The sequence below is a fragment of the Phalangium opilio genome, unplaced genomic scaffold, assembly GCF_054372755.1.
Source record: "Phalangium opilio isolate 3A_F unplaced genomic scaffold, DU_Popi_V2 ptg000113l_1, whole genome shotgun sequence".
Classification (NCBI taxonomy): domain Eukaryota; kingdom Metazoa; phylum Arthropoda; class Arachnida; order Opiliones; family Phalangiidae; genus Phalangium; species Phalangium opilio.
The window spans coordinates 9,079,007-9,094,187 of NW_028324209.1; the positions used below are offsets into that span (position 1 = coordinate 9,079,007).

The following is a 15,181-nucleotide window of genomic DNA, read 5'->3' on the forward strand; positions in this document are numbered from 1 at the left end:
GTTATTCGAGTACACGAGTATTAATCTCGGCGATGTTTTATACCTGTCAATAAGGTCAATGGTTGTATTCAAACGCGATTGAAAAAAATAGGCCAATATTAGACCATACTCAATGTTAAATCTAGTAAAGAAAATAGCGTTGATCAGGTTCACGTGAACTTAAGAATAAAAAAGGGATTTTAATTTTTTTTTGGGTTTTTAATAAATTGAAAGATACACGTAACTCTGAAATATATTGGAGCCTGGATTTTAAATTTATAATTTCACCGAATAGCATAGCGCATAATAAAATGTATTTGATTCATTCCTATATGAGATTGAACTAATTAATAATGCTCTCTTTAAATTAAGAATTAAACCATGATTTTATTTTTTAATATATTTGTATATTCACACTCTTCTTAAATCAAAATTGTAGTTAGACTTAGCACCTTAAAGATTACCGAAAACATTTTTCGAAATAAACTTTAACCTTCAAAATCGATCAAAATACTTTAAACTGTTTTATGTTTTAACTTGGGCATCATTATTATAACCGTGCTGAAACCGTTTAACCGACTTAATCCGAATCTAGCATGCATTTTTAATGATATTTGCCTTAAATGTCATTTTAACAAATTTACGGCCAAGAAAATGTGTAACGATTTTGGGATAGAGGCCATTAGTGGATTATTCTCCCAAGTTTCCAACCCTAACAACAAAATTCCCTACGAAAAAAAAGGTTGTTTTGTTTTGTTTTATTTTTCTTTTTTTTTAAAATATAAGAAAAGGGACCTTTTTTTCGCCATTACAATAATCCTCTTTCTATACAGGTATAATAATACCAACATAACCTCTAGAAGTTATTTAAATATTTACAACTAGACGACAGAATAGATACTAGAGCTCTAAAAGACTCGGAAAATCCACTTACACCTTCGTGGCACCCAAAGAAAAAGAAAAAAAAATAGAAAATAATAAATATAATCTTTTACAGGTCGGTGTTGCGCTCAACCGAATTTTGACTGGATTGAAATTCACGTTGAAAACTGACCTTTCTGGGAAGAATTTTAACCTTTCTAAGGGTGCCCGTGAATATATTTATACAAAAGTAAAGGTGTCGGGAGCGAGTAAGGAGATTTGGAATAAACAAAAGATATGTAGGTTACGCTTTTGAAATTGAACTGTTAAATTCAAGGATTGGGAATATGTTTGAAACCCCGTAACGATACCTTTGGGTATACGGGAAAATATTTATAAAACTATCCCAAAAATATTGTTGATATTTTAAAATTTTGTACAACAGGAGCTTGGAATTTTAAAAACCTCAAAGATAATGAGCTAAATTAGCAATTTAAATCTCTTAGATGTACTCGTTAGAACTCATAATCACCCCGAGTTATTTTAAGCGCGTTAAAAATTAAATAAAACCAATCATGCATTGGTATTTCAAAATTATATGAAACTAAATTTAAAATAAAAAAAGCTTACACAATATCACGGCAATCAAAATATCCACAACGCTATACTTAACTTACCCAGTAATTTTCATTTGTGAATTTTAAATTTTAAGTTAATCTAACTATACTATAACCAATCAGTTGACTGATTGCAAATTAAACTTTCTTTTCCTCTCTCTCTCGCTGAGAAAAAGTAATTTCTTTTGAAATGGGATTGTAAAAACTTCTTAAAACTTTTGAGAAAAAGCGGCAATGTTTGCGGCGCGTGTGGTTTGGCCGGGGTAACCAAAAGATACGGAAAGTGAGAGAGAGAGACGGGGAGGTAAGATACTTATGTAAAAGTTCTCTTCGGTACGATTAACCTGTGGAGGAAGAGAACCCTTCCCTTTACCCGTCCTAGGAAAAGGATGGGACGATACTATTGGTCGGAGAACATACATGGTTGTCATGGTTACCGTACGAAACGCTTCTTCCTACGAACTTCTCTTCTACAAAAACCCCCCAAAAAATAACCCTCTCGCAATCTAGCTTTACAGAGACAGAAGAACAGCGCTAATTTTTAAATGCAAGCGATTGGAGAAAGAAAAAATTTACAATGGTATTTTAAATCTTCGAATTACCAATAGAGAGATTTATTGGGTCTGGGTGAAGTGAAGTGAAGTGTAGTGTAATAGAGGGAGAAAGTTTGAGGAAAAGCATTTAGTTCTGGGAAAATCCGCCTGTGCTCTGGCAGTAGCGCTAGCAGTGCACCACCAGAGAACGGGTAAAACAATTTTACTCGTGGCCAGCGATTTGTGGAATCCTTTCATCTAATCTTAACCACTAATGGGAAACTGATAGCTTCAAATGTAGCCCCAATTTCGTCTAAAGTGAATTGTAGTCAAGGATGGCGGGTGAAATAAGCATTAGGCTAAGTAAAGTTTCATCCTAAAATAATTCAAGTAGTTCTAGTGGGCATGTACGTGTAACAATTACCATATCAAAATACCGGAAACGTTTTAACAAAATGAGAAAAAAATATGTAGTAATAACATAAGGTTAATGTCCTGCACCTCGGTGAAATTATTTGTAAACCCCAATTACTCTTATTAAACATTTTCCCCTTCCCATCTCAATATTTTAGCGAAGCTTTCGCCTTTCTTGTTAATTATTCGCTGCTAAAACAGTTACATAACTTTAGTGCCGATGTTTATGTCGCTGAAGAATGGGTTCTAAATGAAAAAATGCTCGTAATTTAAATCTCTCTTATCTCAAACCTCTCTGGCAATCGATTTTTGTCTATTTTGCGGATTTTATGCCATCTTTCCTTTCTCTAAGTTTTGATGTTTTATTAAATTGGAATGACATATTGGCGAGTATCTTTTCAGGGTTAATGAGAAGCGACGTCTAAAAGGCGGGTATTGAAATGGATATTAGAGTTTTCAGTTTTGTGTGGGAAACGTCCTCTCTAAACATAATTCCAAGTCCTTCCCTCCCCCTCCCCGTACGATCCAATTTCCAAAATGGAATTTTATGGAAAAGAAGAAATTCTATAGTGTACTTTGCGAGCTTTAATGGGTCGGAGCTTTTACCAGTTTTGCCCAATCCCGGAAATGGCTTGATTTTCTCTGACAGATTTATGTAAAATCTTTCTGTTGAAACTGCTTACACATATTTTCCAAATAATTGTTTTCTACTCGCGTACAGTTGTATACAACGCGATTAAATATCCGATATTATTCTAAAATGTTTGTATATTGGTTACGACACCGGCTTGAGCCCACAATACATATTCAAATAGTTCACCAGATTATCATTTATAAGTTAAAGTTAAATATGATGCCTTTTTTTTCTTTTTTTTATAATGGGCGATCATACGGCTTATTTTTCATATATATTTGTTTATATAAGCTACAATTTTACCTATATAAATGTGCATTTAAGATTATTTTGCCGTAATGAATTAATTAGGCCAGTGGTTTTCCATAAGCCTTGGCTCTTACCTTTCGCGATTCGTGTCTTCCATGATTTGTAAATTAAATAAATTTCTCTTACATACCATTGAAAGCTGACAAATAGACGATCCACCAATGGTGTTTTCGAACAAATAACTTCGCGTCAATTCCTAATTAAACTTAAGTCATTCAGACACGGCATAAACTTTCCTTTCGACATCTTGAATCTAACATTTCTGCTAAAATTTGAAGAACTCCGCACTCGTTACGTCACAAACTCAACCATACGGTTCAGCTCAGATCAGTTCTTTATATATATGGAAGTATAAATAATGCTGAAATTTGGCGGAATTGCAATGTTTTGAAATAATGCCAATACGTTTAAAATAATAAATTGAATAAAGAGAAATATTTATCACATTCTTTTAATGCTCATCACAGTTTTAAACATATTCCTTTACATTTATGTTTCATTTAACATGGTTAACGATCGCGCCTGATATAATTAGACTTAATTAAATAGATATTAAATCAAGTTATATTACTGTACTATATAGTCAATTTAATAGTGCTTACGAAATAGTTATTAAATTAATAGACATTCCTTGAAATATTTAAATATGCTAAATAATTAAGTCAAATTATTTCGAGACACTTAAATGATTTAATGCTGATCTTTTAAGTTTTTTGTTTGTTTTATTATCATAATTAAACTCCACTTGAGTTTGCTCGTGAACTTAAAACTTAGACACAAAAAGGAGAATGAAGCGTAACAATAAATAAGTTTATAATAAAGATTTGGAAAGATTGGGATCCGTCTCCTTAGGTCGAGGGAATTCCGGGTCCCACCATTGTAAAACTCGCACGCTATCAGCGGGATTAAAGTCTATCACGTTAGAGAAACTGTTACGACTGTTTCTCGCAGAAATTGTCTGGGAATTGTTATTTGAATAACCCTTATTGCACTCGTAACTATTGGCAGTGAAAAATAGTTGAACATGATGGCCCCTTAAGTCTCTACTCAATGTAGTTTTAAATTCGCCTAATCTAGCTCCCATAACTGAAGGTGGAATGTCAACAAAATGGTCGCAACTAATCCTCAATACGCGGTAACCCTCATCAGGGTTTGCCACAATACCGCTGCTGCGAAAACTGGCATCCCAGTCCAAAGTATCATTATCCCAACTATCATCGTCAAAATCTAAAGCTGGCAAAGTCTGAAAATTCCGTCTCAATTTTCTGACAACAGTCGTATCAAATTTGAAGAAAAAGTGCCATTTTTGTTGATCTAAAATATGACAGTGCCAAACTGAGCTGCATATTAATTTTAGCAAATTGCTACCAATATCGGTAGCGTTGGACACTATATGCATGCCAGGACGATTTGTTCTTTTGCTAAATGGAGGGTAAATGTAAAACAAAGCTCGAACTACATTGGTTTTGATGCAGTTGGGTCTGTCAATTTGAATTGGTTGAAGATGATTTGGAATTTTGATGTTTGGGCTGTAATACCTTAAAATTAAAAAAAGAATAAAAAGTTCACTATAATTCTATAATTCAAAATATTACCCTTTCCAACCTTTTGTAAAGAGAAATCCAAAACTTATACGTTGAAGTAACGTAATAAGATGTTTTACAAATACACGCAAACACTTTAATGTCTTCAGGTTGGATAAAACGTCCCAAGAGAAACCAAATGTCTACTGGGTATGTTTGACCTTGGAAACAATCTTCTACAGTTGTAGAACTTTGGCGACGTCTACGTCGGCTTTTAACATGTCTTGGAGATCCACTTAATTCGGTTTCAGAGTCAGTTTCTTCCCATTCGTTGCAGTCAGTTGTGGTACACTCTTTAACTAAAAATCAAAATGTAAAGGTAAATGCAAGACTATATAATGACAATTACATTCTTAATGCAATACCTTCTCGAATAATAGAATTGGCAGCTGATTTTCTGAGACGCTGAGTACCTTTTTTAGCATTTGCAAAGTCTTCGAGAGTTATATCTAAAAATAATTAAAATTAAACTTCGTTTAACAAGTTTTTAACAAATATAAACCACTAAGCCTTGGCCACCAACCTGATTGAGAAGGTTCTTTGCGAATATGTTTGCTATCAATTCTACCCTTCCTTGGCATCTTATGAAAAAACTAGAAAACATTAATTACATCCGATTAATATCTTTTAATTTCTTACCGCCCTCAGTAACAAAATCATAACAATATTAAACCTTACGCAAACTATTTCTCACAGCCGCGGCGCTGCCCAAACAAGTCACGTGTTTAAGCATGGATTTATATTTTATAATAGAAGCTTACGCTTCCTGGATATTCCACTCGCCTTAAAACGCGCACAACATTTATTCCTCGTCTGAACTGGCGCGAGCTAGTAGGAGCCTGGCAGGCGCGTTTGTGACGTAGAATTTGAGGCAAATTCAGAGGGGGGTGGAAGTTTTTCACGCGCTTGAATTTTAATTTTTAATAGCGCGCGCGAAACAATTTTTAGAAAAGCGCGCGTGCACGCGCGCCGAGAGAAAAAAGTTTGCCTCAATTTCTACGTCATCAGCCCCCCCAGTCCCCATCCGCGCGAATTTTTATGACATAAATGTGTTTAAAATCAAAATGACTTACTGAAGGCTACAGTGAAATATCCAGGAAGCGTAAGCTTCTATTATAAATCCATGGTTTAAGAGTGACAAATAGGAAATGGTGTCATCGTCTCTCAAAGGTGGCGTTGATGACCGACTTAAAAATTGATTTTTATTTCCTAATTAGCTGTGTAATTGAAAGCACTACTTTAATTGCTTGATTTTATCTAAATTTACAAAATGTCTTTTTCTACCGAATTTTATAATAAAAATCAAAAACTTATTAAAAAAATATTACGCAAATCAACCACCGCTAGAGGCGCCGTTTCTCACACTTTAATTCCGCAACGACAGAATGCCGCAGCCATAAACCGAAGAACAACAGTGTTACTTTCAGGTCGGGAGAGTGGCGAACTCCTGTAAGCCAAGCTTCGTGGCGACTGAGAATGAAGGAATACGACACATGTCGGCGATCCTACCATAAAGGTGCCGACTGCCCCGTGTCCGCCGGAGGTGACTTGACCCCAAAACCCCTTCCGTCACCTCCCAAGTAAACTTCACTTCTTTAACTTCACTTCTTCCTCGGTTCGGTTCGATGTCATCGTTGTTTCTACATCCTGAACAAGTGATAACCGCGGCTCAAGAGCGTAGAGTTTCATTAACACCGGGCTGGAAGTCATTCGTTAATGCCTTTCCTAGAAGCAGGGGCGATCCCTTGGGGGGGGGGACAGGGGGGAGGCTCCCCCCCTAAAGTTTTGTCGAGTTGGCAAATTGACGCTCACTTGGCAAAATGAAGCTCAGGGAAATTGAAAATGGACCTAAAAGGCCAGAGAAATGTCAGGGAAAAATATTTTGGAGTGAAATTGAAATTCTGGAAAACAGTATCAGAGTGACCGGAATCAGAGATTTGAGCAGAGCCAAAAAATCGCGGAGCTCGCTTCGCTCGCTCCGAATATAATTTTAATGGGATTCTATTCAAACAAAATAGTATTCTTATACCTATAACAATTTAACGACTCTTGTCAAAATGATTCAAGTCAATTTACAATATTCATTGTACGAAGGAGCGTTTGATCTCATTATATCAACTTATAGACGGTGGTTCATTACAAGACACACTTTTATAAAGTCTTTAATTACAAACAGAAGGAAATCAGTGAAGTGATTTGCTTTGAAAGAGTGTTGGCAACATAGTAAGATAAATTTAGTCAGGGATTTTCATTCCAAAACTGTTTTACGAAACAGAGTAACATGATACTACCTTACTACGTGTCGCTTGGCAAATTTTTGGTTTCAAGTTGGCAAAATTTGGTGGGCTCCCCCCCAAAACCTTGTCCCTTCGGAACGCCCCTGCCTAGGAGCAGGCAATGTCAGCCACTAACTAAAGGCCGCCGACAGGTTATGGCAGCGCCCACAGAAAACCTCTCGTAAATCCCTGAATATACCAGCTGGTCCCTTTCTTTTTGTGGTTGCTCCATTTCTATTACCATAAGTTTATAACTTATCTACGAAGATAAGTTATAAACTTATGCTATTACAAAGAGAGCGACAGACTGGCTGATATATACGGGTCGTTCGAGTTTCCTGCCTTTCTACGAGCAAATTTTTAAAATGGGAGAGTAGTTATTTTTGACGCCAGAAATAATAAAGGCCAATTCATCCATATTCACACACCCAAGCTGACAGCTTGATTTTTGACCCTGAATGATGTTTTCCCTGCAGTAAACCTATGACGTAGTAGTGACGTTGCACAAACATTAAAACAAGCTGGAGGTGTAATTGCTGGTTTTTTTATATAAACTTACAAAATGTATTTTTCTACCGAATTTCATAATAAAAATGAAAAGTTTGATCATTTCATAGATTCCGGCCCAATAGTTGTGCCGTCCGATTCGAACGCTAGTCAGCCTTTAGCAAAGCATTACGAGAATGATCATTATGGTCAACTTTTGACCAGGGAAGAAATGAGGTTTCAATTGGGATGAAGGATACGCATGAAAAACATTCGACGCTAAATAGGATGTGCAACTCCCTATACTAAAAAGTAGAAAAGTCGACTATGGTCGATACTAGCGCCGCCTGGCTACCAGCGCTGGAAAAATAAAAATACTAGACATGAGAAAAAAACACGCGCTACCGTAGTACCGTCGATATTTTTTTCCTTAGCGTCGTCTGCTAGAAGCAAAACCGGGTTTATGCTTATTTTTCCATGTCCAGTATTTTTTATTTTTCCCGCGAGGGTTTCCAGCGCTGGTAGCCAGGCGGCGCTAGTATCGACTTATCTACTTTTTAATATAGGGAGTTGCACATCCTATTCTATTGAGCGTAGAATGTTTTTCACGGGCATCCTTTATCCATGATCTGAGAGTGTGGACGGCAGGGGGATTTAAAAAACGTGACTAACGTCTTCGTAATCGTATTCGCAATTATTTTTGGTTTTTATTAGGCCTAAGTTTCATGTTCGGCGGGCAATTATGACTAGAAAATGGGATATTTCCACGGTAAATTTAATTATAGAAGAGTTAAAAAGCCCATACGTCGTGGCAAAATTTCAAAATTACTTCGGTATTCGTAGAATTAATATAAATAACTCTGTAAACGAAGGCACCCAAATTCTGGCAAGGCCTAGTATCAAAGGTGCCGGTCAACTTAATGGGTGTGTACCCAAATCTGAAATTAATGGCACCATTAGTAACGGTTCTGTCAAATACGATCAAAATCACGTAACGTCGGCGTTACAAGTTCCAGAAATTAGGTCACGTCACTTTAGAAATGTCAGTAATGCTAGCAGCATCGGTTCATCAAGTGGGGATGAGCTGGTATCAGATTCGGAAACCGAGTTATCTCCAGTGGATTATACAATAGACAATATGTTTTGGTATTACCTCTTCAGTTTCGGTGCTAGCTTGGGTTACGAACTTTTCTACGCCTCATTTTTTCCATTTTGGTTCTGGAATATTGATGGGTAATGTAAATTTCAAGGTTTTTTGTTTCAAGCTCCGAGTTGTTGACAACTATACTTTACAGTGCTGTTTGTCGGAGAGTTGTTAATGTTTGGGTGTTTGTTATGTATATTGGACAAGCATTGAAGGATATAATACGTTGGCCTCGGCCTTCAGCACCTCCTGTAGTTCAATTTGAACCAGAATACTCAAAAGAGTTTGGAATGCCTTCAACACACGCTATGATTGGTGTCGCTGTCCCCTTCTCTCTTTTGATATTCACTATGCAAAGATACGAGGTATTTTATTGGAACCCATCCCAGTGTACATTTGTTTAATCAAGTTTTAATTTAACATCATTTATTTTGATTTTGCAGTATCCATTTATAATTGGCTTATCAATAGCCATTGCATGGTGTGTTCTAGTCTGTATGAGTCGTTTATATTTGGGGATGCATACTGTTCTTGTATGTAGTCTTTTAAATAACAAATACCAGAAGTGAGATGAGACCAGAAGTATCGAGGTAACCAAATTCTTCACTTGGCGAAAGTGAATATTCTTGATAGCACACCAACGGTTGGCCCTCTGGTGGCGGTTTCAGAATTTTCCCTCCAAAACGTGAGACGCTCGCGGTGGCAGACGGCCGAACTAGATTCCAGCACCTGCGTCCGTGTTCCGCGGCTTTAGGTTGAGGGGAAGGGGGTAAGAAATGTTTTGGAACTCGAGCAATTTTTTTCTCTCTAGCGTAGGCGCGTGGGAAGCGGCATAAAATCCTCAAATTTGTTCACTAGTACCAGGATCTACTATCAATGCTAGAGCCCTTCACTTCTAGTCTCATCTCACTTCTGCAAATACCAATCAGAAAAACTAGAATGATTCTTAATTTTGTCAGATTATTATATTTTTTACTTAATTTTTATTCAAATGTCTTCCCTAGGATGTTCTTTGCGGGTTAATTCTCGTCATAATTTTGTTGCTAATTGCATTTCCCATGGTTGACACCATTGACCATTTCCAACTAACCTACACGTATTCCCCCATCTTCACTTTTACAATACTGGCAGTTCTAGCTTACTTTTACCCTCATTCTGATCGATGGACACCAGCAAGAGGGGATACTACCACTATCATGGCTACGGGTGCTGGATTTTCCACCGGTTCGTGGCTTAATTACCACCTAGGTATTATTGGCAGACCCGGTTTGCCCCCGCCTTATCAAATCATGTGGCCTGATTATAACGTCATTGGTTTGGCCCTTTTAAGAGCTTCAATCGGGATCTTGTGCATAGTTGCCACTAGGGCTTTTGTGAAAAGTTTCATCAGTGGTTTAGTGTGTTTTTCCCTGAAATTAGATCCCAGGGACCCGAAAACAAAACAGAAACCCGTTGTCGAACTACCAACTAAATTTATGACTTATTTCTGTATGGGTATTGTAATTACCTATCTTTGTCCCTTTGTATTTCGGTTATTGAACATTGAAAGGATCACTATGCATACTGAAGTTTGACCTTCACAGATTTTATATACCATCTTGTACTTACTTTCAGTTTCAGTACAGTTATAGTTCATTTTTTTTTTTGGCTCCTTAAAAACTTGATCATCATCTTTGAATGATCAAAAATGTACCTATATCTTTAAAAATTTTATACTAAAAATTTATATAAGACAGTATATTTAAATTATTAATCCACCAAATAATAATATTCACGCGAGACATGCTTGAAAGAATATTTTTCTGTAATGACCGGTTAACTTGTTTAAAGACATTTAAAATTGTACAAAAAAATAAAATAAAAATGTGAATTAAACTGGTATTATTTTTAACTATTCACATAACAACAAGTGTCCACTATCTGACTTAGTACCCCTTCAACCCGTCCCCTAGATATTAAAGGAAACGTTCATCTGAAAGAATGGCCTTTTTTTAAATTTAAAAGGAAAAATTAATGATCTCTAGCATTTAACTAGCAGGGTTCATACAACTTTTGGAAAACAAATTTCCCTGAGATTTCCAGGTTTTACTGTATATGGAGTATCCTATGGAGCCAATGTTAACGAAGGAGGGGGGGGGGGGCAAATTAGACTATAACATACTCAAAGGACATCCCCGTATCTCTAGTAGAACCAGAGTTATGAGCCTCCTTAGTTGGGTGTAATGCTATTCCTATGGAGGGTATGTTCACAAACATTTTGCTTAATTACTAGGCCCCTGTTTGACGAAATCCCAAGTTTTTAGTATCGTTGGATGAGGTTTTTATCAACTATTTATTTTCCCGATTTTTCCCTGTTTTCCAGGTTTGTATGAACCCTGATTAGTTACTATCAAGTTTTAGGTCTATCAATCAAGAAATATATGCCAGTTTGTTCTTAAATCCTTAGTGCGTGGACTCTCACAAATTTTTAATAAAATTATGATTTTCTTATTTCATTTCACATCATTCAGTGACAAAAAGTGATGATATTATTTAGTATTTACAATTGAATATATTCAAGTTGAAAGTAACTTGCGCAGTTGACAATTAAACGTGTTGTTTTATTAATGATTTTATTTCCCATCAGTACCTACTGTTTTTAATCTGAAATATTACGGTAATTGCAATTTTAAATTCAACTAAGAAAGATCATAAAAGTATTAAAGGAGAAAGAAATATTAATAAACTTAATTAGTAATTACCAAAAGTTGTTTTTAACTTTTCTCCGTAACTGTTTTTGTCGATGTTGTAGCTACCCATTTTAATTTTGAAACTGACGGAGTTTTTGGATGGGTAAAGGGACAATTTGCAGTTTTACAAAATGATCCATAACGACAAAGCTGTAAACAATAATTAATTTTCATGTAATCAAAGTTAAAAAAAAATTAACGTTAATCAGTACTTTTGGATGAATGAAGGGACACGTTGCATTCTGGCACTTTGGGAAAAATTTGCAAACTGTAGTGACACTTGCTTTTGCAGTTGGTATTAAAACTGCAACAACATTTTATTTAATTTTTGAGATTAAAAAGTTACTAAATAAGATGGCGGATGGTTCAACCAGCCAAAGATTACATTTTGGATTTTGCACGTGAATTGCAGCAATTGGGGCTGAGCTTGCACCATTTCTTTTAGAGGCATGAGTGAATGGGCAATCAGAACGAGTGCACTGAGAATCAAATTTGCAGTTAGGATGAATGTTAATGCATTTTGAGCCAAAACTGCATGCTGGGAAATTTCTGGAAAAAATATTTTTAAGAATTTGGAAAATAAATTTTCCATCCATTTTCTTTTTTTAAGGGGGGGGGGGAGGATAATTAATCTGTATACCGGCATGGTTTTGAAGGATGAACATAGATACAACTATCTCCTCTAGAACAAGCTGGCCAATATTGGCATCGAACATTCTTTTTTTCTACAAATTCAGACTCTTCAAAAGAATCTTCGTCAATAAGATTAGTCGGTATGAAAACATTGTTTTCTACGATCAATTCAATAGAGAACAATCAATTCTAATCATCAACTGTCTTACTATATAACTTACCACCGTCATAATCAAGGCAGATCATCTCATCATCATCATCTTCTTCATCTTCCATAATAAAATCATCATCCGGGTTGAATTTTTCAATCAATTCCAAATCATTATCATACATATCTTCATCGGGAACTTCAGGAGCATTGACTGGTGTGAAAATCCGTTTTTTTGGAAAAGGGTTGGTCTCCATATCATCAGAGAAAATGACGGGTTTTTGGAATAGACTGTTAGTATTAACTCCATCTAAAGTGACTACGAATCTTGTATGAGACGCCTGTTGTTCAGGAACTGATAAAACGCTAAAAAAGAAAGATCAAAATAAATTTACTCTTAACCCAATTTGAAATTGCAACTTTTGAAAAATTGCAAACCTTTCCATGGGTATGCTTATGTCTTCATCTATTTTCCTCTTAACACCTTTCTTAGGACTGACAATGACAGTCTGAACTTCTTCCTCTAATAAATCTTTGTCGTTAACTTCATCCAAAACCTGGTTGATAATAACGGGTTGTTCTACAACCGTTTCAATCTGCTTCTTAACTGGACTTTGTTTCTTCATTGGGGATACAACTTGAACCATTTCTACCACCGTCTTTACGGGTATTTCTGTCTCTGTCGAAACCGATTCATTATGAACTTCCTCTTGAAGAAACTCTTCTTCGTTAGTTTGTACCGCTTTGACTTGTAAAGGAGGGGTGGCTTTGACTGTTGGTGTTATTGTTGTTGTTGTTTCAATTGGTGTTGGTTTATAAGGAGCTACACGAGCTTAAGAAAGGTTAGATTATCTTTGTTAAAAAATGGGACTCGGTATTCCCTGATTTACTAACTTAACTATAAGCTTTACCTGATCCTCTAACGCTGCCTTTCTTTGTAAGAGATTTGTTGGCGTCATCAATTGCTTTAAAGAGTAACAATTTATTGGCTTGTAACTCAAGAGGGATGCTAGATTTTCTTTCCGAGACTCTAACAATGCTAGCTACTGATCCAACTGAGGGTTTTGTAGGATCATATTCCTCCTCTTCTTCTTCATCATCGTAAGATGTATCACCGTGTCTCGATGGTTTGCGTACAACAGAGCTAACGGATGAACTGGGTCCCTTTCTCTGAAGCATAGGTCTTATTTTGATGGCTGCAGCTTTAGAAGAGGTCTTTGGGAATGAAATAGGGACTCTTTTGTTTGAAGATTCCGGTGATCTTGATCTAGATTTTAAGTTTAACCTTTCAGTAATTGATTTCTTAGGCTTGATGGTTTTGGTGGGACTAAGTTCTTTTTCTTCCTCTTGTTGTAGTTCTTTAGTAAATACATCATCTAAAACAGGGTTTAAAATATTGAAAACATTTAAATTAAAAAAAAAAAAAATTTAAAAAAACCAATTGGCCATATGTCTAATCAGCGCCACTAGCGGATGGTCTGAAAACTACTCCCATAGAGTCTAGGTATACTTAAGCGGGTTTGCAGAATTTCCGCCAGGTGGCTCGAACGCCGCGCCATCTGTCGGAAATTCTGCAAACCCGCTTAAATATACCTAGACTCTATGGGAGTAGTTTTCAGACCATCCGCTAGTGGCGCTGATTAGACATATGGCCAATTTGGTTAAATTTTTTCATACCTGTTTCTGTTCTAAAAGATATCACATCATCACTTTCTTCTCTGGTATCTGCTGTTGATGTAACAACCTCCTTTTCTGGAGTTTTAGGTCTAATTTCCTTTGTTTTAGCCTCTTTTATAGGTGATTTAGGCCTGGCTTCATTTTCAAGTGATTTAGGCTTAGTTTTTGCTTGTGGACTTTTAGATTTAGTTTCTGCAGTCTTAGCCTTAGTTTTAACCTCTTTCTCTGGACTTTTGCCTTCTTTTTCTATAACTTTAGGTTTAGTTTTGGTGGTTGAAGTTGGTCTTTCAGTCTCAATCGGAACCCATTTATCCTTTTCTTTAGGTTTGCTAGCCACTGGTGGAGTAGCTTTACGTTTTTTCTCTTTCTTTTTCACTTCAGGCTCACCACTTTGTACCGTTTCCAATATGCCATGCAGCCTAGAATTAATGTTGAAGACATCTTACTTTAACTAATGTTACCTTTGTCACATGATCTTAGCTTACTAACCAACTCGTGAAACTTTGAGTATTGGACCCGAGGAATAGCTTGAGATCATTAGTCATTTGAGTTTGAGATTTTTTATTTGCAACCATAACCATGATATAATCAGGTAAATCCTCGTCTAAATAAAACATACGTGGATTTCAAAATGGGCCTTAATAATTGAAAAATAAGTTGTCATTTTGATAATTACCAACGTAAGATCCTAGTTCGATTAATTTATTTGTAATAGCGGTCTGAATTCATCAAATTAAAAACATTTATGACAATTTTGAAAAAAAAATGGCCCGGGTACCCCACTGCCCACCCTACGAGCTTCAGCACCCTCCCAGAGCAAACAAACCTTGCCAAGGCTTAGCAAAAATAATAAAAATCCGACTTCTTACCTTTATCTTCTTAGTAACATCGTCAACACCGATACCACTCGCCATTTTGACTTTAAATAACCAAAGTTAACAAAAATTAAAGCCGTAAAACTTAACTAGCACGCAAATTTTCAAGATTATTAAATGCAAAGTTGCAAAGGTCTTCTTTCGGCCCGGAAATGTTCAGAGGAGGAAGTCGTGTACCACGTGATTTCATTGGTCTCTTTCTAATTGGCTGATGTAAAAGAAGCGCGTTTTTCAAAATATGATTAGCCACGTGCTGTTGAAAAAGATCGATAACTAATCAATA

The 15,181-nt window shown here is 36.2% G+C and overlaps 4 protein-coding genes across 8 annotated transcripts in view; 1 reads left to right on the forward strand and 3 right to left on the reverse strand.

The window, feature by feature from the left end:
• The window catches only part of LOC149623818 (uncharacterized), a 34,735-nt gene extending 31,122 nt beyond the window's left edge, over positions 1–3,613 (reverse strand). The window contains exon 1 of one of the 3 annotated variants that reach the window (XM_089853072.1): positions 3,478–3,613. Coding sequence is in view for 1 of the 3 variants with exons in the window: in XM_089853067.1 (XP_089709193.1) it covers positions 1,518–1,531 (14 nt within the window). In the remaining 2 variants the exon portion in view is untranslated. Of the gene's footprint in view, positions 1–1,517; positions 1,547–3,477 lie in introns of those variants that run through there. The other 2 variants (XM_089853070.1, XM_089853067.1) reach the window with 2 other exon arrangements.
• A 169-nt stretch (positions 3,614–3,782) lies between these two features.
• fsd (transmembrane protein fates-shifted) lies at positions 3,783–5,940 on the reverse strand. The gene is made up of 5 exons (XM_089853078.1): positions 5,609–5,940; positions 5,454–5,523; positions 5,296–5,379; positions 4,953–5,229; positions 3,783–4,885 (listed from the first exon to the last, which is right to left on the reverse strand). The coding sequence occupies exons 2-5, from the start codon at positions 5,509–5,511 to the stop codon at positions 4,159–4,161; spliced, it is 1,146 nt and encodes a 381-aa protein (XP_089709204.1). The 5' UTR covers positions 5,512–5,523; positions 5,609–5,940; the 3' UTR covers positions 3,783–4,158.
• Positions 5,941–8,434: 2,494 nt separating this feature from the next.
• LOC149623821 (sphingosine-1-phosphate phosphatase 2-like) lies at positions 8,435–10,711 on the forward strand. Its single transcript, XM_089853077.1, has 4 exons — positions 8,435–8,925; positions 8,988–9,201; positions 9,280–9,369; positions 9,841–10,711. Exons 1-4 carry the CDS (start codon positions 8,435–8,437, stop codon positions 10,408–10,410), a joined length of 1,365 nt encoding a protein of 454 aa, XP_089709203.1. The 3' UTR covers positions 10,411–10,711.
• A 552-nt stretch (positions 10,712–11,263) lies between these two features.
• Positions 11,264–15,083, reverse strand: Nab2 (Nuclear polyadenosine RNA-binding 2). 3 transcript variants are annotated; one of them, XM_089853075.1, is made up of 12 exons: positions 14,893–15,083; positions 14,700–14,742; positions 14,513–14,627; positions 14,024–14,442; positions 13,258–13,722; positions 12,785–13,169; positions 12,420–12,712; positions 12,206–12,356; positions 11,951–12,114; positions 11,778–11,869; positions 11,578–11,715; positions 11,264–11,479 (listed from the first exon to the last, which is right to left on the reverse strand). In XM_089853075.1, the coding sequence occupies exons 1-11, from the start codon at positions 14,935–14,937 to the stop codon at positions 11,590–11,592; spliced, it is 2,298 nt and encodes a 765-aa protein (XP_089709201.1). In that variant the 5' UTR covers positions 14,938–15,083; the 3' UTR covers positions 11,264–11,479; positions 11,578–11,589. The 3 variants fall into 3 exon arrangements, with proteins under 3 accessions (XP_089709201.1, XP_089709202.1, XP_089709200.1); XM_089853076.1 differs by having other exon boundaries at positions 12,206–12,317; positions 12,785–13,178; XM_089853074.1 differs by having other exon boundaries at positions 12,785–13,178.
• Positions 15,084–15,181: the final 98 nt, after the last annotated feature.

Coding starts and splice junctions, on each gene's coding strand:
- Nab2 (XM_089853074.1), bottom strand. CDS start 14,937: ATGGCGAGTGGTATCGGTGTTGACGATGTTACTAAGAAGATAAAG. Junction 13,723..14,023: donor ATCTTTTAGAACAGAAACAG/GTATGAAAAAAT, acceptor ACCCTGTTTTAG/ATGATGTATTTACTAAAGAA. Junction 13,179..13,257: donor AGGCAGCGTTAGAGGATCAG/GTAAAGCTTATA, acceptor ACCTTTCTTAAG/CTCGTGTAGCTCCTTATAAA.
- fsd (XM_089853078.1), bottom strand. CDS start 5,511: ATGCCAAGGAAGGGTAGAATTGATAGCAAACATATTCGCAAAGAACCT. Junction 5,230..5,295: donor CAATTCTATTATTCGAGAAG/GTATTGCATTAA, acceptor TTTGATTTTTAG/TTAAAGAGTGTACCACAACT. Junction 4,886..4,952: donor TGGATTTCTCTTTACAAAAG/GTTGGAAAGGGT, acceptor TTTAATTTTAAG/GTATTACAGCCCAAACATCA.
- LOC149623821 (XM_089853077.1), top strand. CDS start 8,435: ATGACTAGAAAATGGGATATTTCCACGGTAAATTTAATTATAGAAGAG. Junction 9,202..9,279: donor TCACTATGCAAAGATACGAG/GTATTTTATTGG, acceptor TTGATTTTGCAG/TATCCATTTATAATTGGCTT. Junction 9,370..9,840: donor TGGGGATGCATACTGTTCTT/GTATGTAGTCTT, acceptor TGTCTTCCCTAG/GATGTTCTTTGCGGGTTAAT.